At 39.3% G+C, this 25545-nt stretch overlaps 1 protein-coding gene across 3 annotated transcripts in view; it reads left to right on the forward strand.

The window, feature by feature from the left end:
- Nucleotides 1–25545, forward strand: part of TAFA4 (TAFA chemokine like family member 4) — a 180807-nt gene that overhangs the window by 113196 nt on the left and 42066 nt on the right. For all 3 annotated transcript variants that reach the window (XM_034440604.3, XM_060684192.2, XM_087887957.1), the window contains one exon: nt 21026–21181. In XM_034440604.3, coding sequence (XP_034296495.1) covers nt 21026–21181 — 156 coding nt within the window. The remainder of the gene's footprint in view (nt 1–21025; nt 21182–25545) is intronic.

Here is a 25545-nt window from a genome sequence, read left to right on the forward strand (position 1 = left end):
TTTATTTATTAGTCCAATTTATATGCCGCCCTTCTCCGTAGACTCAGGGCGGCTTACAATGCATTATAGCAATAACCTGCATACTTTCATGTATATACCTGCTTATTAGGGCTTTCGCCCCCCCTCAAGCGGTGTTGTTCTATACAAAGCTGACTTATTGCCCCCCACAATCCGGGTCCTCAATTTACCTACCTCGAAAGGATGGAAGGCTGAGACAACCTTGAGCCTGGTGAGATTGGAACTTGCACTAATTGCAGGCAGCTGGCAGCTAAGTGCTAGCACTTAACAGCACTTAGTCCTCTGCACCACCGAGGCTCTTAAAATTGTTGATTTAGCATTTTGTTTTTTCATCATCCATTTTTCCCATGAGGTACAATTGGTTAACTTAGAGATAGTTTACAGCAGTGGTCACCAACTGGTGGTCTGTGGACTGGTGGTCTGCAAGAAAGTTTTGGTGGCCCACAGAAAAATTATTTGCATTTTTTATATTTCACTAAATCAGGGGTCTTCAAACTAGAGCCCCTGGGCCTCATACGTGCAATGAATGTTTGTGTTGATGCAGAGAGTCTCCCCCTTCGGGGTCTTTTTCTGCGGGTCAGAGAAATTCTGACTTGGGGTCTGCTTCAGCTTCCTGTTGTGGGGCTTTGGGCGAAGGCTGGAGGGAAGTGCCACTGATGGCGAAGAGCCGGAGGGCCTTGTTCCAGTGGGACAGCATCATGACCTGGAACTGGCTGACCATCTCAGCCTGCTGAGCCTCCAGGCACCGGTACCTGGCCTTGCACTCCCACAGGTCTTCCCTCTGCTTGGAAAGCCTATGCTCGTAGTCCTCAGTGAGGTGTTTCTGCTGAGCCTCCTTCTCGATCAGATTCAATTTGAACTGAGCCAGCTCTTTTGCCAACTCTTTCTTGTGGTGGCTGCTTAGCTCCAACAACTGCTTCCTGTTGGGGCCCCAAGGAGCCCGGACTGGCAGGTGTTGTGGCCCACCAGTGGCCTGCACAGCTGGCACTAATACCGATGAGGAGGCTGGTGTGGTGTCGCGCCAGCAGCCTGTGCAGCCGGCGCACGAGTCGGACAGTGAGGAGTCTGAAGAAGATGTGGTGCCAGAGGCAGGGATTCAGCCAGGGCCTTTAGAACCTCCAGAGGCTCCTTTAAGAGAAGAGGATGAAGTGGAGGAGCCTTTTCTCAATGCAGGAGCACATAGAGCTGCCAAAAAGCAGGAGTGGTTACTCAGGAGGAGGTCTCATTGAGAGTAAGGCTTGGGGCTAATTGGCCGCTCCCTTAGCCTATTTAAGTTTGCACATAACTTGTAAAAAGCTGCAGGAAACAACGTGTGTTCGTCCATTCGTTCGCTGATCATTGAGTTTGAATTTTCTTTGCAAACCTGGCTTCTGGGCTTTCTGCCAACTCTAGTAAGACTCTATCTTATCTGTGGAATTTCTGGCAGGTTGTTAAGAATGTTTTATTAACAACCTGCACTTGCAAAAGACTGTAAAGTAAACTGAGTTTTGTTCAGAGTTTTGTTCGGAGTTTGTGTGTGCTACATTCTTTGGGATCCGTAGCTGGGGCAGAACAGCAGGCGAGGAGTGGCTGGGAGGCCGTCGAGGCGCCCCTCAACATGAGTGACATCGAGTTGACCATGCCCACCCTGTCACATGACCACCTAGCCACGCCCACCCAGCTGGTCATTAGGCAGATCATATTAGTGGTCCGTGGGATTTAAAATTATGAATTTAGTGTCCCTGGGGTCCAAAAGGTTGGTGACCCCTTTAGAGAGGGCTGTAAAGCAGTACGGAGCAGTATATAAATCAAGTGCTATTGCTATTGCTGTCATACCCCCTGTCCCTTATTTTCTTTTTTATATATTTTGAGGTAGGATGTTTCGTTCCATGTACACCATTCATTTTATTTTTTATTTTATTAAATTTTTATGCCTTTGCAGCTTTAGTACCCATTCACTCAATTTTGAATTACCTTTTTGGTGTTTCTCACAAATCTTTTTTAAAAAAATTAGTTTATAATATAAAATACATAAAAACAGAAAAGAAACACTGGCCGAGAAGCAGAGATGAGCAGCATGCCCTAAAGTTGGACACGCCTTCAGGGAAATCTTTAGCTTTTTAATCTGGTACTATTAACAAACATGGCCATTTCACTCCATGTCCTAAGTCCAGATCACTTATGAATATGTTTAAAAGCATAGATCTCAATAAAAAAGCAGCAAGGGGTATGGCAACTTTATATACCCCTCTAGGAGAAGCTACTTCTCTCTAGTGAATTTCTTTCTGGGAAATGGAGTGAAAGAATTGATCCGCATGGCATGAGTGCTGTAGAAAAACTTTATCATTACTTATGCTCTTTTGACTTCTTCTTAGAACAAGAAGAATAATAGATATTTCTCATAACAGCTTTGAAATTTTGATATGCTTCAAAACCAAAATGGATGTTGAGAAATAATTATTTTCCATTGTTGGACATATTATTGAATTTGGCTGTACTTTGTATGCCAGCAGTGTCATGCAGCTGCTAAAAAGCCAGCTATTATCTTGATGTACATTAACTGGAGCATAAAATCTAGATCTGGAAGGTAATTACTCCATCCTACTCTGGCCTGGTCACGCCATTTGGAATACTGTATCCAGAACTGAACATGACACTCTAAAAAGCACAAAGACAAAGTGAAATGAATTTCAGTTGAGGATTACTAAAATGGTGAAGAATTTGGAAACCAAGGCCTGTGAGGAAGGTTTAAAGCAGGGGGGTCAAACGCAATCCTGTCATGGGCCGCGTCAGGATTTTGTTTGCCCTTGGGGGGGGGGGTTGGTCATCATAACTGACTGGGTGGGTGTGGCCAGGCCTGGGGTGCAGGAACTGGTCCCTTGCTGTCTCTGGGACAGCCCGTGGGTCAACTCCGCAGCTTATCGTGGGATGGATATGGCCTGCGGGCTGCATGTTTGACACCTCTGGTTTAAAGGATCTGGATATGTTTAGTCTACAGAAGAAGCAACTGAAAGAAGATAGAATACAGTCTTCAAATATCAGAAGTGTTGTTTTTATATATAGATATCACATTTCTAAACCTAAAATGAACTTATTAAAAATCTTCAAATTGAGAATGGATGATCATCTGTTAAAGCACTCTAGTAGATATTAAATTGAATAGAGTTTTGGAATAGGTGAACTTAGTTCCTTCCAACTCTGTGATTTCACGGATCTGGAAAATAAGCAACTTGACTAATTTTGTAGTTCCAGTTAAAAGAAACTGTTTTGTACTCTTTCTTTGATGGATATGACACACCTACCCTATTCTACAAAGGTGGATTTCACTTCTAATACTGAATGTGAACTATTTTGTTTTAATTGTTTACAATAAAATAAAAGTGAAATTCAATTATGGATAGTTTTATTACAAGGAGAAAAAAAACATTCTTTTTTTTTTTGCATGTGGCAGACTTCTAGAATTCAGTCCTTAAAAAAATAAAAGCGAAATTACACTGAAATTTTTGTAGATACTACAGTTTAGGGACACACCTCCCAGAACTTGGATTAACCACACCTCCCAGAACCTGGAAAAAAAATCCAATACATGTCTATGCAAAACCATTCAAATCTGACATAAAATCAGCCTGAAGACAGTCAATATTATCAATATGTATGTAATACAAAATGTAGAGCAAAACAAAGTAAGGCAATAAAATGAAAAACACTTTGATTGTTAATTCCTTTCCTTTGCCATCTACCCAATTCAGTTTTTGGAACACTAAATAGCTTTTTAAGAGAGCATATAGACCATCTTCAGTGAAGATTATATCTTCACCGATACTGAGAAAAACAATATCCATAAAATCTCTACAGTTCTATAATCTTTCCCACTGACTTTTTTTTCTTGCTTTCCAATGTTATATTTAGCTTTGAATAAAAAAAACCTCCCAAATTATTGCCACATTCCTAACATTGATATCCCAAACTGTACTTAATATTGATAGAATATATACTTTTAAAAACTTTTTTTCTTCCTTACTTCTAACACTTTAAGGTATCTAACATAATATCAATAATTTAATTATACGATATAAATAACATTGTACTGAAATAATGTAATGTATCAAGTTTTATTATAATACAGCAAAAAGGGAAAAAATGTTGTAGATAATAGGTTTAACGCATTTGGGGTATATATTTCGTATAGTAAACCTATTAAACAAATAAATAAACAAAAAGGAAAAATTACAGGTAGTCCTCAACTTATAACTACAATTGAGCCCAACATTTCAGAGAGAGAGCCCAACATTTAAGAGATATTTATTAAATGAGTTTTGCCCCATTTTATGACCTTTCATGCCATAGTTGTTAAGTGAATCACTGTGTTATTAAGTTAGGAACTGGGTTGTTGCATGGATCTGGCTTCCCCATTGAAGGTCACAAAACAGGATCACATGACCCTGGGACACTGCAACCATCATTCATAGATATGAGTCAGTTGCCTAGCATCTGAATTTTGATCATGTGACTATGGGGATGCTGCAACGGTTGTAAGTGTGAAAAACAGTCATAAGTACCTTTTTTTCACTGCCATTGTAACTTTGAACAGTCACTAAATGAACTGTTGTAAGTCAAGGACTACCTGTACTCAGCTTTCTGATCTATGGTTTGCACAATACCTTCAGTGGTGGGTTCCTCCCAGTTCGGCCCAGTTCAGCTGAGCCGGTAGCGGTGACAATATGACGTCACCGAACCGGTTCTCTTTGTTCGGGAGCTGGGTCCTTCCGCCCCCCTGCCCCCGCGTTATTCTTACCTTTTGTTTGGCCCTGCCCCAATCTATTCGCTGCCTGCTGAGTCCCAGCTGATTGGCTAGAAGGAAAAAACCTGTTTAAACTCTTGCCGCAGGGCTTCAAAGGGCCGCCCTACAGCTGATCAGTGTTAAAGGCAGTGTGGTGGTAGACCAGTGCATTCGAAAAACAAATGGGTAGACCGGTGCCTCAAAAAAAAAATGGGTAGACTGGGATGCTCGAAAAACAAATGGGTTGACCAGAATGCTCCAAGAACAAATGAGTAGACTGGTACAGCTCTGCAAGCAGTTAAAAGCCTGGTAGACCAGTACCTCTGCTAAATCCTAAAGAACTGTCACATGACCATCAAACCACGCCCACAAAATAAGCCACGCCCACAGAACTTGTAGTAAAAAATTTTAGAACCCACCCCTGAATACCTTCATTGCAATCTTGACACACACCTTCGGGCAAACTTTGTTTTCATGTTTTAGGTTTTTTTTACACACATATTGGCAAACACAAACTGAGATAGAAGTGCAAAGCATAAGCTTTACGACGTCAATCTAATTGTCCCCGCCTAATTTCTTAAAAGTTTATTGGCTTTCTGTTCATATAAATAACTGGAGGACATATGACATTAACAACTGTTTGGTAGTGATTGTTTAGTAGTCTTTCTGCATTGTACTTTTTTTTTTTAAAAAAACCCCTTCTTTTCATCCTACAGATTCAGCTCTAGAAATACTAATGTGCTGCAGACATATTACTAGACAAAGTTTCTCTTGTAATTTTACTGTTACAACTAAGCAGAGCACTTGACATACGTTGCTTTTCCTGTTTTGGTCTAAACATGTCACACTACTGAGCTATTTGTTTGGGATTCTGTTTAAACAAAGCTATTTTCCGAGCTTTTATCTTTGTCTTTGCCCCTGCTGATAGTCTCAAAAAGACAGGTTGAAAAACCTGTCAAATATCTACGTTTCTCAGTGCTGACAAGCTGCAAGCTTGGCTCAAAACTAGCATCTGTTTATCTTTATTTCTCCTTTTCATGATGACCATTCCCTCTTTCTACATTGCAATTGGGCATTTCATTTGAATTTTTCTCATATGGCCTTTGAATTTTCCATAAACATTTCCAGCACATTTATTTTCCAGAGCGTAAAATAAGATAAAAGAATGCTAAAGTATGTTAACTAATTCGTATAATACTGCTGCTTTAATTGTACCCGCACTAAGAAAAGTGTGGCCATTGGGCCGAAGTTTCAGAAATGTTCCTACTTCAGTTGGCTTACAAATGCACGTAGGCATAAAAAAAAAAAAAGCAAAATCTACTTCCAGTTGAATTCAACTCATGAGTACTTACCTGTAGAGTTCCTGTGATATAAAAACGTAAAACGGATTATTTTGAAGCAACCATTGTAGAGTACCATAAGAACAGGTATATAGAGACCTAATCTTCTACCAGGGAAAAGTCATATATTAGGCATGTTTTGACCAATTTAACTCCTATTGATTTCAGTGGGGGGGTTTCTTAGTAGAACTGAATTTGGATTTCACCCATTAATCTCGCCCCCACGGAGAGGGCTCGTAACTTGGGCGTCCTCCTGGACGCACGGCTGTCGTTAGAAGATCATTTGGCGGCCGTGGCCAGGGGGGCTTTTTATCAGGTTCGCCTGATACGCCAGTTGCGCCCCTTTCTAGATCGGGACTCCCTACGCACAGTCACTCAGGCACTCGTCACTTCCCGCCTGGACTACTGCAATGCTCTCTACATGGGGCTCCCCCTGGGGTGCACCCGGAGGCTCCAGCTGGTCCAGAATGCGGCCGCGCGGGGGATTTTGGGGGCGACGAGGCGCTCCCACGTGACACCTCTCCTGCGCGAGCTGCACTGGCTCCCGGTGGTCTTCCGGGTGCGCTTCAAGGTGTTGGTGACCACCTTTAAAGCGCTCCATGGCTTAGGGCCGGGGTACTTACGAGACCGCCTTCTGCCACCAATAGCCTCCCACCGGCCAGTACGCTCCCACAGAGTGGGCCTCCTCAGGGTGCCGTCCGCCAGACAATGTCGGCTGGCGACCCCCAGGGGGAGAGCCTTCTCTGTGGCGGCGCCCGCCCTCTGGAACAACCTCCCCCCAGAGCTACGTATAATAACAGACCTCCGGATTTTTCGTCGGGCCCTGAAAACCCATTTATTCCAACTAGCTGGGCTGGCTTGAGTCAAATTTTAAATGGATTTTAAATTGGAATGTTTTAATTACGGCCAAAATTATTTAATTATTTTAAACAGTTTTTAGATTTTGTATGTTTGTATGTATGTCTTGTTTTTACTTTGGCTGTTCACCGCCCTGAGTCCTACATTGGAGAAGGGCGGTATAGAAATTTAAACAAATAAATAAATAAATAAAATAAATAATGAGCATCGCTACATCAGATGAAAGGACTGTTAGTCCAGCACTCTTTTCTCACTGTAGGCAGCTGGAATCCATAAGTAGGATATTTCTGTAGTAATACATTCTCTAGCAACTGAGTAGCTGCCTTTTAGTTTCCCGAGTTGCAAACAGCTAAAAAGTTACTCTAGCCCAAGGAATAACTCTAATTCCAAGAAAGCCCGTGGAGGGATATCTGGAAGTTGAGTCATGGCAACTGGACTTATTATTTTTTGTTGGTTTGATACGTTTTGCTGCTTCAAGGGGTCATTAAGTGTGACCTCTCTGATGAACCTGTGAAGTGGTCTTAATCTTCTGAAGACTGATGAATGACCGACATAAAAAATGGGGGGCAGGTTGCGTCTGAAGCCTCCAGCTCTACTAAGGAAAGAAATTTTCAGTTTGGCATAAATAGATTCCTTCACACTTCTTTCAAACCATCTATTTTCCCTGTCCAAAATGGGAACATTAAGACCACTTCACAGGTTCACCAGGCAGGTCACATTTAATCACCCCTAAGAATTTTTAGGAGTTGGTACATTCCAGCGAGACTCTGCCTACTCAGATAGCACCTTAACCAGCTTGCTCAGACTGAAGAACCTACTTGGATAAGCAGCAAAAGGTAACAAACCAATAAAAAAATAAGCCTAGTTGCCATGACTTAACTTCCAGATACAGTAAATCTACCTGGATGACTGAGAATCTTCATCAACATTCCATGGAGGGGTCTTTTTCCACCATTGCAATCCACTCGCTTATATTCAATGGACTCCCTAGAGCAGCTTCTGTACTCATGGACTTCATAGCATGTCTTAGGACTGATTGGATGAGTTTGTTTGTTGTTCCCCATGTGCCAAATTCTACCTGCCAATGCATCACTTCTGAAGGTCATCATTGTGCACAACTAATTGTTAGCTTTAGATCCCACTATGTGAACATGATAACAGAGACTCTTGTCAGGCTTCAAAACCCAAGAAAGACGTGTTGAGGTTCTTCTAAGCAGTTTCTTTTATCATTCCCCACCTATAAACAAGAATCTTGCCAAACTAAGGTAAAGGTAAAGGTTCCCCTCACACATACGTGCTAGTCATTCCAGACTCTAGAGGGCGGTGCTCATCTCTGTTTCAAAGTCAAAGAGCCAGCACTATCCGAAACGTCTCCGTGGCCATGTGGCCGGCATGACTAAATGGCAAAGGAGCACAGAACATTGTTACTTTCCCACCAAAGGTGGTCCCCATTTTTCTACTTGCATTTCTAATGTGCTTTCAAACTGCTAGGTTGGCAGAAGCTGGGACAAATAACAGGAGCTCACCCTGTTAATACGGCACTAGGGATTCGAACTGCTGAACTGCCGACCTTTTGATCGACAAGCTCAGTGTCTTAACCACTGAGCCACCGCATCCCTTGCTAAACTAAAGCAGACTAATTACACCATCAAATATATAGTCTGAGTACTCCTAGGGAGGAGCTATTTTGATTCTCTTCCTCCCAGACAAACTATTTAAACTTTTCTGTCTTTGGTCCTTTGGAACGTCCTTTCTCCATCCTCGGAATCAGGATTACATTTCACCGCAGGTCTTAGAAATACATTCCTTTCATGTGTTCTAATTTTGCACACTGATTATGTCTTCATTTAAACCGCTGTTCCATTTTTTTCTCCTTCCTGGTGTTTTCCTGTGAGTGCGTAATCCCTGTATTTTTTGATCAGCCAAGTGTTGATCCATTAGTTGTGACAGGAATTGACTCACCAACCTATTGCCCAAGCTTGATATTATGAGCTGAGAGAGAGTGACTGGTCCAAAGTTACCAACACGGTTTTCTTGCCTAAGGTGGGACTAGAACTCACAGTCTCCTGGTTTTTAAAGCAGTGGGTGCTTTACCACTGAACCAAACTGACTTTCTTTACTGTTTACTGGAATACTGCATCTAAGCTGAGGAACTGAGCTTTTTTTAATTCTGATAAGTAAATCAGAATCAGACTGTTGTTTCAATAATGGGAAGCGGAAGAAAGAATGGAGTAATCAAGAGCTCATTCATGGATCTGTAAACTACGATTTCCTATTGTCATTATTATCAGTTGCAGCTCTTACCTGACGTCTCACTGAATATATGTAGTCTCTTTTTAAGTCAATCTAAGCAGCTGCCCATCTCCACGTTTTGTGACAGAAAATTCTGCAAATAAAGTGCTTTGGGTATTTGCCTTTATTTCTAAACAATCTTTCCGATTTTTTTTCATTATTCAGAAAGTCCCAAATGTTCTCACCTAAATTATCAAGCATTCTTTGCAGGCATTCAAGTGTAATATGCTGTGCTGCATTGAAAAGCACCTGCAGGGCACTTTTTAGGTGGCAAGTAAATAGGACTATTTTCTTACTATTGCTAAGAAGTTATGTGATTGTCATTAGATTGAATTGTTCATGTTTCATTTAAATTGTGTTTCCAGAGTGTACACGTTTCTTTAGGACAAGCAGAAATGAAAGCTAGTTGAGTGACTTTGTGCCAGTCACTCACTCTCACCTCCCAGAGTAGTTGAGGGAGGAAGGGGGAGGAGAAGGAAGGAGAATTAGGTATATTCGCCATCTTGAGTTGTTCATAAATATAATAAAGGTGGGATATCAATAAAAAATAATCACATTTAAATTTCAACAGCGCTCCAAAGGCAACTATCAAAATTTGAGTTGGCTGGTCCAGATAAAAAAGTAGGAAGAGCCAAAAAGTCATATTTGACTCAGTTTTAATTTACAATATATAAAACTCCAGTTTTGAATGATTTTCCTATTTTGTCTTATTAAAAATTTGAGTTTGGTGTCAATTTTAAAGTCTCTCTGGTGGTATATAGGATTCTCAGCTTGTCATTCTCTGGTAGCTGTGTATGGAACAAAACTGTTGGTATTTTTTTAAGCATATTAATATTTGGATGGTTATTGGCATGCAATAATATATTTTGTAACCAAAGATACAAAATAATATCTAATACTTTGCATATTATTGCATGTATGGTGGTATTGATTTTACAAATTACAAATCTCTACAGCATTTTCTTTTAAAAAAAGAAAAATTCATTCTTGAACATTGAACCCAAATTTCTAATGCAAGTTAAAATGTTCACATGAAATTTTCATTTGATCATTTGTAAATTGACACTGGAACTAATGTTGGTTTCAGACAAAAACTATGGACTCAGAGGTTTCTCATGGGACAGGCTGTTTTGCTTTCTTTCTAAAAAGAATACTTTTAATAAAGTATTCTTTACCACAAGAGCTGGTTGCATCCTTTATTAATTAATTAATTAATTTTATTCATTGGATTTGCTTGCTGCCCATCTCACTTCTTTGTTATTTGATCAAGTCCTGGTTATTGTGAATGGAGCAAATAGAGATATCCTACACATTTGCCTGTTTTTCAAGCAAACCTGAGTCAAGTGATACCAGAATATGGATTCTAATGCAAGTCTCTGAGAAAAGACTGAATGTTTTTATGGTTATAGCAATAGCACTTAGACTTATATATTGCTTCACAGTGCTTTACAGTCCTCTCTAAGTGGTTTGCAGAGTCAGCATATGGCCCCCAACAACCTGGGTCCTCATTTTACTGGCCTCGGAAAGATGGAAGGCTGAGTCAACTGAGGCTGAGTCAACCTTGAACCTGGTGAGATTCGAACTGCCAAATTGCAGGCAGCCAGCAGTCAGCAAAAATAACCTGCGTTACTGCATTCTAATCACTGCGCCACCACAACTCTTATTATGGTAATATTGTTACATTATTGTAATGTAGTGCTTAGTACATATTGAAAATAAGATCCAATGGAATGTAGATAACTTTCCGGTTGAAAGGTTTAAAAACTCAAATGGCAATTTAAGCAGTTTCATTCTGACTATCTCTTTAGAAATGGGTTTATTCAGAATTTAAATACCACAATATTTAACACATCCATGCTAAACTTACAAATTTCTGTTTTAATAATTTTTTTTTTGTAATGAGCTCTTTTATGGATCTGGGCCTCAGGAGGGATTTGCATGGATTTGTTCAGGCATCCCTTAGGAATCAAGATTCACTCAAGGGTGTGGATCAGTGGTGGGTTGCCCCTGGTTCGGACCCGTTCTATAGAACCGGTAGTACAACTGGCGGGAGGCTCCGCCACCGACCCCAACGTCATCAGAATGCTTCTGCGCATGCGCATACTGGTTTGCAATGGCGCGCGGCCCTGTTGTGAACCGGTAGTAAAGGTAAGTAGAACCCACCCCTGGTGTGGATGTGTGTATATACAAACAGAGAGAGAGAGAATGAGAGAATATGAGAGAGAAGAGAATGAGAGAACGAGAGAGAGAGAATGAAAGTGAATAAGAGAGAGAAGAGAATGAAAGAGAGAGACAGAATGAGGGAGAATGAGAGAGACAGAATGAAAGAGAGAGAATGAGAAAATGAGAGAGAATGAAAGAATGGTCTTCATAATTGGAATATTACCCTTACTTGTTTCATCTGAATAAGCCTGCTTTAACTAAAAAAGGCCTCTTAAAGGATAAGGCAAACACTGAAAGCAGTTTTCTAGTAATTGCGAAGTGCTGGGTCTTTCTGGAAGATTAATGATTAGCCAGATCAGCCTGCTAGAATCCTCTTGAAAATCCAGTTATTTTAGATTGTAATGTATGCCTCTCATATTAAAATGTTCCAGACCCAAGTCGATTGGTGTCATGCAGCCACCTCAGTTGCCTTCTATTCTGTAAGAGATATTAGCAAATCATCACAATGCTTGGCGATCAAAGCAAGAAAACCATTGTTTAAACAGTTCATATTAAGAATAGCAGGACTCTCCCTGGCACTTATCTTCAATACCCACCATTTTTATTTAATGTGACTTTAGCAGACATTTGTTTATTCCCACTGTACAGATTCAAATAGATAGCGCATTTATATCTTTACTGGGCAATTTTTGACACCTTGATACTTCTATTTCAGGAGGATTCACCGGGTGTAGATTGCTTATGCAGGATAATTTTAAATAGATAATGTAGGGAGACAGTTATCGAGATCCTCTTAGGAGTTGGTAGATTTGCCAGAACCAGCTGATTTTCCCCTTTGCCTATAAAGAAAGAGAAGGGAAAAAGAGAAAATTACATCTTGGATTAATAGCCATCTCCCAATTTTACTGTTTCAAGGGAATACACAATAGTCCCTTCCACACCACATTTTACTCCCTCCCTCCCTCCCCTGCCTCTCCTTGGTAGGAAGGTATATTCAGAAACAGGCAATGCAATGTATCCACTTCTCTGTGCTAACTCCAGAAACTTTTTGGTATAGGAATATGATACAGGAGTTGTCACTTCATTTGATGATAACATGCTGTCTTCCAAGTGAATCAAAAGCATTTGAAAAAAAAAGAAAATAAAATCAAGTGCAGTGGGCACGAAGTGGGCAGTGGGCACTAAGGATGGTTCCAGGGAGCATGCTGGCCTCTGTGAATAATATGTGCGCCCGCCCGTGTGTGCCAATATTTATCTGTATTGACAAATTTTTTTTGGAGCACATGGTTATGTCAAATCTGCTTTGATTTATCAGCCATTTTCATCCAGTGCTATGTTCTCTTCCTGGGTGAGCCTTTGACTTGTATCTGATTTAAGGTCAGCTGCACTACTTATTTTCAGGGGACTTCAATCTCCATATAGATGTGACCTCTGATGTTCACCAGTAAATGCTGTTATACTATGATCTCCTCTTACATTGTCAGCATTTTCTTTGGCTGGTAGGAGTGAAAGGTCAGGCTTTTGATTTAGTTAACTTCTTGGGACTCTCATTACCAGGACTTGAGGGTGCCCACCTTGACTTTTCATTTTACACCCACCTTCCCTCAGCTTTCTAATTTCGTACTAATAATGTGCTTGAAAGAAGCAGGCAGTTTTTTCAACTTCGCGTACTGGTGGGATGAAAGGTAATAAAATTAATTGTTGTTTGTTTTCCATCCATAATGCAAGCTTGCATGTTTATATTTTGAGTCCTTTATCATCATGTTTTCCTGTCCAATTGTTAGCTTTTTCTCTAAACATTTGTGTTAATTCTTCAAATTTCCTTTTGGATGCGCAGGTTTGTTTCTTTTAGTGCTTTGATATTTTTATTAGGGGAGAATTGAGAGCAATGGAAGTAAAGTTGAAGCACAGAGAGATGAGGCTGCTCCTGTTGGAATTCTGGATGTCCAAACCAGATCAGTAATTTGGAGCTGACAAGGAGATAAATTGTCTTGAATTGTTTGCAAGTTTGTGGAACAGGTCTCTGATCTCCACTTTTGTGTGATACATGTGTGCTGGTGGGATGGTATTGGAAAGGATGTACAATGACTTTGAAGCAAACATCATATAATTGCATGACCCTGATTTTCTTGTTACCAGCTGGCACAGATCTAAGAGCAACAGCATCATCATCATGAAAGGATAGAGAAGCAAAGGGTGGGAGAAGCATTCTCCCCTAACCATCCATTTCCATTTCTTTCAGTCAGATCAAGATGGGGAAAAATAGCTGGACTTCATCTAGTGAAGGGGGCAGGGAATGAAAAAGTTGTTCATTACTGTATGTGTTTTACAAATATTCATGCTGATGTTAAAAAAAATGCAGAGTTCCATTTCATTTCAGAAAGCTTCCTGTTATTTATTTTGGATTCTTTAAATTCTAAAGTTATGATTACAGTTGTCATTTGTTTAGAATTAAAGACAGCTTCAAACTTGTTATTTCAGGAGTCTCTAATAGCTTAGAAACAATTAATGAACATTTTCTGAAAGTGATTACAAAGTGAGGTTTGTGAACTTTTAAAGTCTCCATCATGTTTATGAGCAAGATGGTTATTCCAGGGGTGAAATGCTCTGGGTTCGGATCAGATTGCCTGATCTGGTAGCGATGGCGGTGAGTGGTTCAGAGAAAAATCCCTGCGCTGCCCCCCCCCCCACATGCCCAGCTGAGCCGCACGATCATCAGAGACTTTTGTTTTACTTTTAAAAGCATTTTTTTCAGCCGAAGAGGTTGTAGAAAAAATGCTTTTAAAAGTAAAAAAAAAAAAAAAGATGGCCACGCCCACCCAGTCACATTACCCCCCCCCCAAGCCACGCCCACAGAACCAGTAGTAACAAATTTTACATTTCAACACTGGGTTATTCCCATTGTTTCCTAGTGCTCAAAATCATGGAAAAGTGGCTACAATCTCCTTAAGGGGGAACAGCTGCCTGGAGCACATGTGGGTGATCTCCCATCCTCTCTTAAACCAGAGAGGTTTCAAGCAAATAGTCTATTCACCAGTTCCTTGTCTTTGTCATAGTCATCAGCTACGCCTTTGAAGAGCTGTCTTTAGTTCACCATACCTCTCTTGGCAGTCTCCCTATTCAATGGACTTTTGGATGAATTTTACTGTGAACTTCATTCACAAACAGGAGATCAAAATCTGAGGATTTTTGGCATAGTTCAAACAGTTCACTTAATATATTCCATTTATGTCAATTTACATCATTTGCATAATGATGTAATAGATGCTTTACGTTATTTGTATCAGTTTCCCTAATTGCATTATAGACATTTGCATCTCTTTTTGTCATTGGCATAATTATATAATTGATGTTGCACAAGTAATTGTGCAATGTAAAAATGTCAAGAACATAATTATGCAAATGATATACATTGCATCAATTAGGTAAATTTGGATTTAATAGACATTTGGCTTTAACAAGCACCCCTGCTCCCCAAATAGTCCATTAAATTGAGGTTTTACTGAACAAAATATTGCAGTGTGGAATCATCACCTGAAGGCTCTTTAAACAGTTGTAACATGACCTTGCTATGTTTCTCCAGACAGCAATATACACTGTACAAATTAGAGATCTCTTTTTGTAATGCCACACTGTGCTGTGAAATACTAAACATATATTGAAGCTGCAGCATGTCAGAAATGTTCTGGCAATTTTTTCAGTGATTTGGGTCTCCCTTAGCAGTTCAGATCTTTTAAACAGTACAGGTAGTACTTGACTTATGGCCTAAATAGAGCCTGCCCATTACAGATAAAAGTCATAACAGTTGTAAAGTGGGTTATCCACATGACTGATTTGATTTTACTACCTTTTTGTGGCAGTTGTTAAGTAAACCTGCTGGTTGCTAAGCGAATGCAGTGGTCAGTACACAAATCGATTTGTTCAGTATTTGCAAAAACTGGAAGTAAACGCCTTTTTATGGGCAAAAACATTGTAAAACACGGTCTTGTGATTACGAGAGAGCCAAAAATGTGGGTTGATTTCCAAGCACTTGACATGTGGTCATGTAATTAAAGGCGCCGTCAGAACTTCAGAACAATGTAGTAAGTATCCCTGTGAATGTCTGTCATAACTTCAGCTAGTTGGTAAACGGCCAGTTGAAAGTCAAGGACTGTCTAGCTGTTTGCTGCTTTATCTTTAAAGAGTGTTGTGGGAAGTGAGCTTTAAGAGTTCTGGTGACTTCCTCAGGCAAATCAAGGAACGTGTCTTTTCTCAAATCTACTCAAGTTCCTTATTAAGAAAGGCATGGGAACAATCAGGGGTGTTATGGCTTCCAATGGAAAAACGAAACTCCCTGAAAAAAAGAGAGACCCCCTCATAAGCACAGAAAGAACCTCCGAACCTCATATGCATGGAGAGGGAGTGACTTGATTTGAAAACACAGATGTATTTATGTATTCCACTGATAAAATTGATTGACAGCAGAGGACCTAAAATTATGCTATCTGTTCATGAATGTGCATACACTAGTTAGATTCATGTGGTTCTCTGCTTTGCATGGACATCACTGTTTTCATGTCTTAATAAGCAGAAACTGGGGTAAATATGAGAAGCTAAGAAACCGCTCCGCTGGATTAAATCAAAAGCCTAGCTAGTGTAGTATTTGGAGAGGAGAAATGATAGCCTTCAAATATCAAAAGGGTTGTCACTTGGAAAAAGGAGTGGACTTTGATGGTCCCAGAGGGCAGGATTAGAATCAGTGGGCTTAAACTAAAAGGAAGCAGATCCAGGCCAGAGGTTGGGAAGAGTTGTGGTCTGCCAGACACAGCCATGTGTCTCTCAAAGATGTCCTACAATGATCTAGGCTAGGGGGTTGGATAGGATGACTTCTAAGACATCTTTCAACTCTGTGATTCTGCAATCCATTTCCATATACAGGCTGTAAAGCAAATGATACTGAGAGTCATACTTCCTCTGATTGCAGAATAAAATTTAGCCATTAATGCTAATAGCTCCTTTCTCCATGAATTTCTCGAATTTAAAGTCACCCAAACTGAATGTCATGACTATATCTGAGGAAATTCCAGATTTCAGTGTGAAGAAAGACTTCTTTTTGTTTCTTCAGAATCTCCCATCACTAAGCATTATTTGTTGACCCCAAGGCCTCTAACATATCCCATGCTATTTGTTTGTTCGTTCATTCATTCATTCATTCATTCATTCATTCATTCATTCATTCATTCACTCACTCACTCACTCACTCACTCTCTCACCCACCCAACCACCCACTATTCCATCCATCCATCCATCCATCCATCCATCCATCCATCCATCCATCCATCCATCCATCCATCCATCCATTATATTTCTGTACTGCCCAGGAGCTCTGGGCAGTAAGAGGGGCTCTGAGCAGTTATGTCTCCTTTCTGAACTTTCCTTCTAAACTAAGACATGATGTCCCCAGAACTTTCTAAACTGGAAAACCTTCTGTGATACTGGTCTGAATGTGCTCATATATGATTGCAAGCCTAGATGTATTCTTTAGGGAATTTGGGAGTTGGTGAAGGGTTCTAATGGATTTGAATGTATATTGGCTTAGGTTCTTAAATTAAAACAATTCTTGTCTTCCACTTGATGCAGTTGGGATTCCTGGACCCGAATCTGCAGAGTTTGAATAAAAGAAATAAGCAGGATATTACAATAGCCATGCCCCTGACTGATCTCTGACTGCTAATTTTGGGAATCACATGCTGGCAGTACATCATGACTTCAGGGCACAAAGCTCTAATGCTGTTTTACTTCATAGTGCTTCATCTTAGTGAGTTTTACTGCTCATAACCTTAGTCTCTAAATTCAACATGCAATTGCTTAGAACTTGCTTAGGCCAGATTGAATCCTATATTTAAAAAAATACAAACAGGTCTCTCCTACACAAATTATCAAGAGAATAATCACCTCCATTACCTCCTGTTGATGCAAGATTATTAGCAAGCTATTAACCTGTTTAAGTCATTTAAGTGTACAGAACGGTACTTATTCTTTATTTGTTAACAAAATAAAATCTTCTGTTTATAGCAGCTTGGAAATATTCACAACAGATTTTAGGAAGTGACTTTTTTTTGAAAGATATGGAGATATAAAGATGTTGGCGGCTTATTTATTTCTCAGTTTGCAATAAATCCATTGCCCCAAAGAGCTTTTTTTTTTTTAAATGCTATTACTTAGATGTTAGACATGTCCATAAAATATACAGGCTGTCGATAAATATAATATACTGGCTATGATCAACTTTTTTAGTACAATGATCAACCTTTTTGCAACTTTCAGTAAATGGATGATTCATCCCAGAGATGAAGCATATTTTGTTAAAAGGGTGATATCTAGGAGCTGGGGAGCTTGAATAAAATCTCGTATATTCTATTATTTGTTTCATATTCACCCTTGCGTAGTTTTCAGTGCAGCTGTTTAAGTCTTTATGTAAGGTAGTAGTTCTTTACTATACATAGAAATGCTGTAGAGAAAATATATTAAAGGACTAAGCGGAGTCTTCATTGGATCTGAATTCCAGTTGTACAATTTCATTTACCTATGGAGTGACTTCACATTGTTCTCAGCACTTTTTAAAAATATTTAGCATAATATTAGTGTTAAAAATACAGCTTGAAACTAACTTGAGGGTGCAAATGAGCATCGATCACTGATTCTTTTAGGTTGTAGGCTGTGTTGAATAACATATTAATTTTGGAATCTTGATTTAATAAAACAGAATGAGTACAAGTAGCATACAAACAGAAATGTTGCTAATCGTTTCGCATGAATGAATAAATAAATATGGAAGGAATACCTCAATCACATCAATCACTATCAGAAATCATCTTAAAATATTATGGTTTAGTAAGCAAGGATTCATGGTTAAATTCAAGCTTATGCTTAGTTTCCATTCTTCTTTATGAAGAAGTAAACCGGACCAACCCAATGATGCCCTTGAAGTGATGTCCCGGTGCCTGGAGGCTGTACATCTGGATGGGGAGAAACAGACTCAGGCTCAACCCATCCAAGACCGAGTGGCTGTGGTTTCCGACATCCCGATATAGTCAGTTGGTGCCATCACTGACTATTGGGGGCGAGTCATTGGCCCCCATGGAGAGGGCTCGCAACTTGGGGGTCCTCCTGGACTCACAGCTGTCTTTAGAAGAGCACTTGACGGCTGTGGCCGGGAGGGCGTTTTATCAGGTTCGCCTGATTCGCCAGTTGCGTCCCTTTCTGGATCGAGACTCGTTAAATACGGTCACTCATGCCCTTGTCACTTCCCTCCTGGACTACTGCAATGCTCTCTACATGGGGCTCCCCTTGAGGAGCACCCGGAGGCTCCAGCTGGTACAGAATGCAGCCGCGCGGGTGGTTATGGGAGCGACAGGGTACTCCCATGTGACCCCCCTCCTGCGCAAGCTGCACTGGCTCCCGGTGGTCTTCCGGGTGCACTTCAAGGTTTTGGTTACCACCTTTAGAGCGCTCCATGGCTTAGGACCGGGGTATCTACGAGACCGCCTTCTGCCACCAGTGGCCTCTCACCGACCAGTATGCTCCCATAAAGAGAGGCTCCTCAGGGTGCCGTCGGCCAAACAATGTCGACTGGCGGCCCCCGGGGGGGAGCCTTCTCTGTGGGAGCACCCGCCATCTGGAACGAGCTCCCCCCAGAGATACGGAGGATCCCGGACCTGTGCGCTTTCCGCCGTGCCATCAAAACATTTCTTTTCCAGCTGGCCGGCCTGGCCTAACCTCTCTTTTAAACTTTTTTAAAATTTTTAAAATTTAAAAATTTTAAATTTGTCTTGGGGTGTTTTAAATTTCATTTTTCAGGCCAATTATTTAATTGTATTTTAATGGTTTTTTTAACATTTGTAGTATATGTATTTTATTTGGCTGTTCACCGCCCTGAGTCCTTTGGGAGTAGGGCGGTATACAAATTTAATTATTATTATTATTATTATTATTATTATTATTATTATTATTATTATTATTATTATTATTATTTTAAAAGCTGTTTTAGCAATATGAATGACTCTGGCCTTTCAAAATTATAAAAGTATTTTTGTTCTTATGAGGGAACTTGTATCTTTAATTCTATATCCCTTTAGTTTCAAAAGTTAACTCACATTTTTGCCTGGCTTTGCATATTAATGCAACCTGATGAGCATGTTTTACTGCTCCCAAGACTGTTGCCACATTCTACTAGTAAATGAATAAATGTTGCTGTTAGATATACATACTAACTTATTTAGACCTTTGATAAAAGCCCAAAGTCAGAAAGTACATTATATTACTTTTGGTAAATGTATCAGAAAGTAAAGCAAAAAAAGTTCACTCTATCTGTACATCAAAATTCTGGATGTAAAGGTATGCCTCAATCAGTAGATTGCCTACTTGAATAAAAAATAAGGTTGCCTGATTGGATTGCAATGCAATGATGTAAATAGAATCTTGTTGAATAATGCTTCCAGTAGGTTATCATGAATTGCTCAAACACTTATTTTTAACCTATAAAGCACTTTATGGCTTGCTTCCCAGGTATCGTCAGGATTGCCTTTTTCAACTGGAATTAACCTGACCAGTGTGCCTCTCAGGGAAGAAATTACCTTAATTTATGTAAGGTAAAGGCAAGAGGAAATCTGAAGCTGGTTTTTGGTAGCAATCTATGCCCTATGGAATAGTCCTCCTGTTAAGGTCAGGCAGGTGCTTAGCTATTGAGTCTGTTATCTGCACCTCTATAACTGTCTGGTTTGTTTCTTCAACCCAACAAGATAGACACAGACTTCAGAGAATAATTAGAACTGCAGAAAAAAACAATTACTACCAACCTGCCTTCCATTGAGGACCTGTATACTGCACGAGTCAAAAAGAGGGCTGTGAAAATATTTACAGACCCCTCAAATCCTGGACATAAATTGTTTCAACTCCTACCCTCAAAACAACGCTATAGAGCGCTGCACACCAGAACAACTAGACACAAGAACACCCGTATTGGTGTTTTTTCCTGAACACCATCACTCTGCTAAACAAATAATTCCCTCAACACCGTCACTCTAGCTACTAAGTCTGCATTACTATTAATCTTCTCATCGTTCCTATCACCCATCTCCTCCCACTTATGACTGAATGACTATAACCTTGTTGCTGGTATCCTTAAGATTTATATTGACTGTTTCCCTATGACTATCATTAAGTGTTGTACCTTATGATTCTTGAAGAATGTATCTTTTATGTACACCGAGAGCGTATGCACCAAGACAAATTCCTTGTGTGTCCAATCACACTTGGCCAATAAGGAATTCTATTCTATTCTATTCTGTTGGAAGCCCATGTAATACCAAATTGCTTTTAAGTCTTATTATGTGATTACCACAGTATACAAATTTAATAAAAAGAATTATTCCATTGTAATGGATTGCATGATAAGGATGAGTCACACAGTGCAATAGGTGAAATGATGGAGGCTGTAATAAGATTTCTCATAATTTATCCATGAACTGCTTTTTCTGAAAAAAACAAACAACCGTGGAAACAATGTCCTTTGTAATCAGTTCTGAGACAATAACCCATGCCTTGTTGTTCGTAGGCCTCAACCAAGTTAAGCAAGGAACCTGTGAGGTGGTTGCAGTGCATCGGTGTTGCAACAAGAACAGGATTGAAGAGCGGTCACAGACAGTCAAGTGCTCCTGCTTCCCAGGTCAGGTTGCAGGCACAACACACGCGCGGCCATCTTGTGTCGAAGGTAAGGATCTTTTACCTTATTGGCTTCAGAATTCAAAGACTCTGTCCATCTCCTTGACATTGTGAATTCATAATTGATAATAACAAGAATAAATCCCTTTCTTTATCAAAGTTAGATATATGTTTCTTTACATGTAATTGTTAATTAATTTATATAATTGATGCAGTTAATTAGTTATAGCAGTGATCCTAACCCAAAGGGTCAGTCTCCAAAAATTAAATATTTGTTCATGCAGTCTTCTGCCAGAATGATTACTTGTTATGTAATAGATATATTTTTAACCTCTTTGCATGGAAAAGTCTACTTTGAACAAGGCCTAAATTGAACAAAGGCCTTTTGGATAATTAATCCAGGAATAGCCAACTTGACCCTATTTGATATTTTTTTTGCCAAAAAAATCAGGATAAAGGAATTAGTTAATTATGCCTCCACCAAACATGGCCATTACCACTTCCCCCTCCCCCCTCCAATTCCACAAAACCAGAACAGATCTACCACTTTTGTCCACTAAATCTCTTGAAACAGTGTAAAATCTGGACTTAGAAGCATGAAGAAACACAGTAGGATTTTGCAGTTGATAAGAGGAATGGAATTACTTGTTTCATTGAACCCTCGTGGGGCAGTGGTTAGAATGCAGTATTGCAGGCTAACTCTGCCCACTGCCTGGAGTTTGATCCTGATGGGACTCAAGGTTGACTCAGACTTCCATCCTTCTGAGGTTGGTAAAATGAGGACCAAGATTGTTGGGGGCAATATGCTGACATTGTAAACCACCCAGAGAGTGCTATAAAGCATTATGGAACGGTATATAAGTCTAAGTGCTGTGCTGTTGTTATTCCTTATCCATATCCCATCTTTCTTGTAGATGGCTTATATAAGGTTCTGGCCTTACTTTTATCCCCATGATAGCAGCCCTAAGGAGGAAGATAAGTCTGAGACAGGGCAATTCACACAGTCATCCATAGAGTTTCGATGTCTGAAAGAAATTAGGTCCATTATATACATATAAAGCAAATTGGAATCAGAGACTCAGTGAAATCAGCAGAAAATGAAGATCGTCTTCTGGTTACTTTCAGAAGGCCATGCTAGTAATGAAGAGAGGAACCTGTTTCAATGAGATTAAACTACATGTGGAATGGGCATTCCTGTTTTAGAGCTATTTAAAAAATACTTGCCATTTGAATTATAGCCTGGTTTAAAGATAGAGGCAACATATGTGGGAATACAGGTATTGAATTTAGCCATCAACCTTAACCTCAACCTAAGGAGCAAAATGAATTTGTAGTACAACTACTTGAACTGAGCTGAAAGAAATGGATGTTCACTAAACTCTAATTCTCTTTGCTGTTTTCCAAAGGTCATCTTGATTTTGTCGTTCAGGCTGGGTAACCCTGATAGTCTCCTGGTTACGGTTGCTTTCCATAATTTGCTTTTGTGTTTAAATGAGAATTTTTCTGTATCGATATATATCTTCTGTTTCTTTTCTTCGTTTGTCTAACTCTGGCAATGCATAAGAGCAGCCACCCTCATCTTGGATAGGTGGACATTCTGAAACGATATCTGTTATTTGAATTTCTTCAGCAGATATTTATATGACTTCCAGTGAAAATGTGAAGGGTTTCCCTTTTTTGAGTTAAATGTATATTAATGGTTGAAATTTAGATTGCTTTAAAGAAAATCAAGAAATTGCGTAATGTGACACTTTCCTTCCTCCTACTCCTCAACATCAGAGTGATTAGATTTCTCTCTTCTACTGGATAGTTTTTTGTTGAGCAATAAGAACTATAAATTCTACTTAGTGCTTCTGTCAACAGCAGTGAAATATCCTGATATAAAAAGTTAAGAGATTTATATTTACATGAAAGCAAAACAGTACGTTATTTAATAGCTTCCTGCTAATTAATATTGACATAGAACGTGTATTTATTAAGCTACGTAGAAGATGCTTAACTTCTCTTTTCATTGCTTTCCACACAAAACAGTATCCTTCTAAAATGAATTAGCAATAACACAGAACTTCATTTTCTCTAATTTCTCTGATGTTTTAATCTATGAATTAACCCAGGGTTTTTCAATGGTAAAACATGCTTTGGTCAAATTATAGATTGTAGTTGTGCTGCTAACATTTGAACCTTATCTAATGTTTACGTGTTCCACAGAGTTTGGAAGAGATATCAAATTTATTTTTCAGGTAGTTTAAGTATTCTGTGGAAAGACAGCATCAATTTATGGGCTTCTAATCAGTAATGTTTGTATGGGTGATAGAATTAGTAAGACAAGGCATCAAGACAATGGGAAGAAATCTGAACTGAAACAACAGCAAAAAAACAAGCACCAAGAGTACCAGTAGGTGCAGATATAGAATACAGAAAGTACAAAATATAGAATACAGAAAATACAAAATATGGAATACAGAAAAAGAGAGTTGGAAGGGACCTTGGAGGTCTTCTAGTCCAACCCCCTGCTCAGGCCGGAAACTCTAAGGTCTCTGGACAATTGGCTGTCCATCCTCTTCTTAAAAACCTCCAGTGATCGAGAAGGACAGAAACCCAGCTACAAGGATTCATTTGTGTAGAACCTTCACAAGTGGTGGGTAAAGCAGGATGAATGGTGTAGTTCATCCACTTATTTTGGATAAAATTGTTTGACTAAGTCCCCATTATGTTTTGGATGTTGACCTTTGGTTTCCTCCTCGTTAGAAAGTTTTTCATTCAGAGATTAACATAATATAACTGATGTTAGTATTGATTTTATGTTTTAACTTTTGTATTTTTTAAAAAACTTCAGCTCCCTTAAATGTTAATCCTAGCATAAAGGGGGAGTATAAATTTTCTAAACATTAGATACACAGATACACAGATACACAGATACACACACACACACACACACACACACACACACACACACCCTTATGTATGTTTTAATTGCCTCAGAAGATATCTGAAATACATTTGACTGAATCTTTTCACAAGTAATCCCCTCAGTCTGGAGAAATACAGAGTAAACTTTATCTCCCCGAAAGCATTTGTGCATTATCTCAAGTTGGATGGAGCATCATTTATTTTTGATTTGTTGAAATCTTAGGTGTAAGATCAATTCCCTGACACATTTTTTTATTCCCAATGTCGCATATTTAATTTCTCTTATTCAGAGATTAAATGTTGCTTGTATGTTTACTTTTTGTACCTCATATATTTGAGCAAGCAATTCAAAATGCAATCTCTCTTACTCTCTTCCCCCCCTCTGTCTCTGCCTCGATCTCTCCCCTCTCTCTCTCTCCTCTCTCTTCCTCTCCTTCTTTCTCCCTCTCCCCTCCCACTCCCCCTCTGCCTCTCCCTATCTCCTTCCCTTCCCCTCTCTGTATGTATCTGTATGTGTGTACATCTATTCCAAGGCAAAGCCGATAACATTTTATATACTATGCACTGTGAAACAACACACCTTATGATGTGGAATAAATTCAAGATGTTTGCTTAAAATATGCATCTAAATGGCAGAGGTAGATTCCCTTTGGTTTCTTTTTTACAATATTCTAATATTTGCCCTAACAGATCTTTCTTGAAACTGTTTACTGCATATATTTTGAGATTTAACAAAGGAAATATTATGTATGCATGTATTAGATGTACAAAACAGGCAATTCTGCATTTTCCCTATAGTATGATAGCTTAGAGTGGTTTTTTTTTAAAAAAAATTATACTATAAACTCAGATAATTTATTCTATATTTAGGGCAGGAATCCATGTATGTCCACTTACACTTTGCAAATCTTATTTTGGGGGGATGAATGCAACTCTGTGAAGCTTCTGTACTGCAGAAGCCTTAAGGAGCTTTTTAATTAAGGTTGGCTGTTCCTGCCCTCACTTGTGTAGCTAATTATTTTCAGTATACATTTCTTTTTCAAAGAGCTAACCCATCGTCCCCAATTTGGGCTTAGTAGTAACTTGAACATTTGGGTGTGTGTGTGTGCGCGCGCATGCGCGTGTGTATACACATACACACACAATAAATATGTATATATATATGAATATACTTAAAATCTGAAGCAAAATGAAGTATCAACTATAGCCCTAAATTTATTCAAACCACTGTAAAGCTATATCAAAATAGAATGCCAGATAGCAGATAGCTTAATGTAATGGAAAGATTCCATGCAGGGAGAAACACTAAAGTTAGGCGTATAACTTTTGTAATAAATTATTCTTGAGGCTGATATTTGTGTGAAAAAAAGACATAACTTTCATTAGGAAGTTGTATTTTGATTGGTAATTTTAAGTGACTGAACTCTAGCTATAGCTAAGATATAGTCTTGTAGTCTTCCATGAGGGAGAAATAATGATTCAGCTTAAATGGTTGAACTACAC

Source organism: Pantherophis guttatus, chromosome 2 (genome assembly GCF_059756535.1).
Source record: "Pantherophis guttatus breed Tessera chromosome 2, ASM5975653v1, whole genome shotgun sequence".
Taxonomy (NCBI): Eukaryota; Metazoa; Chordata; class Lepidosauria; order Squamata; family Colubridae; genus Pantherophis; species Pantherophis guttatus.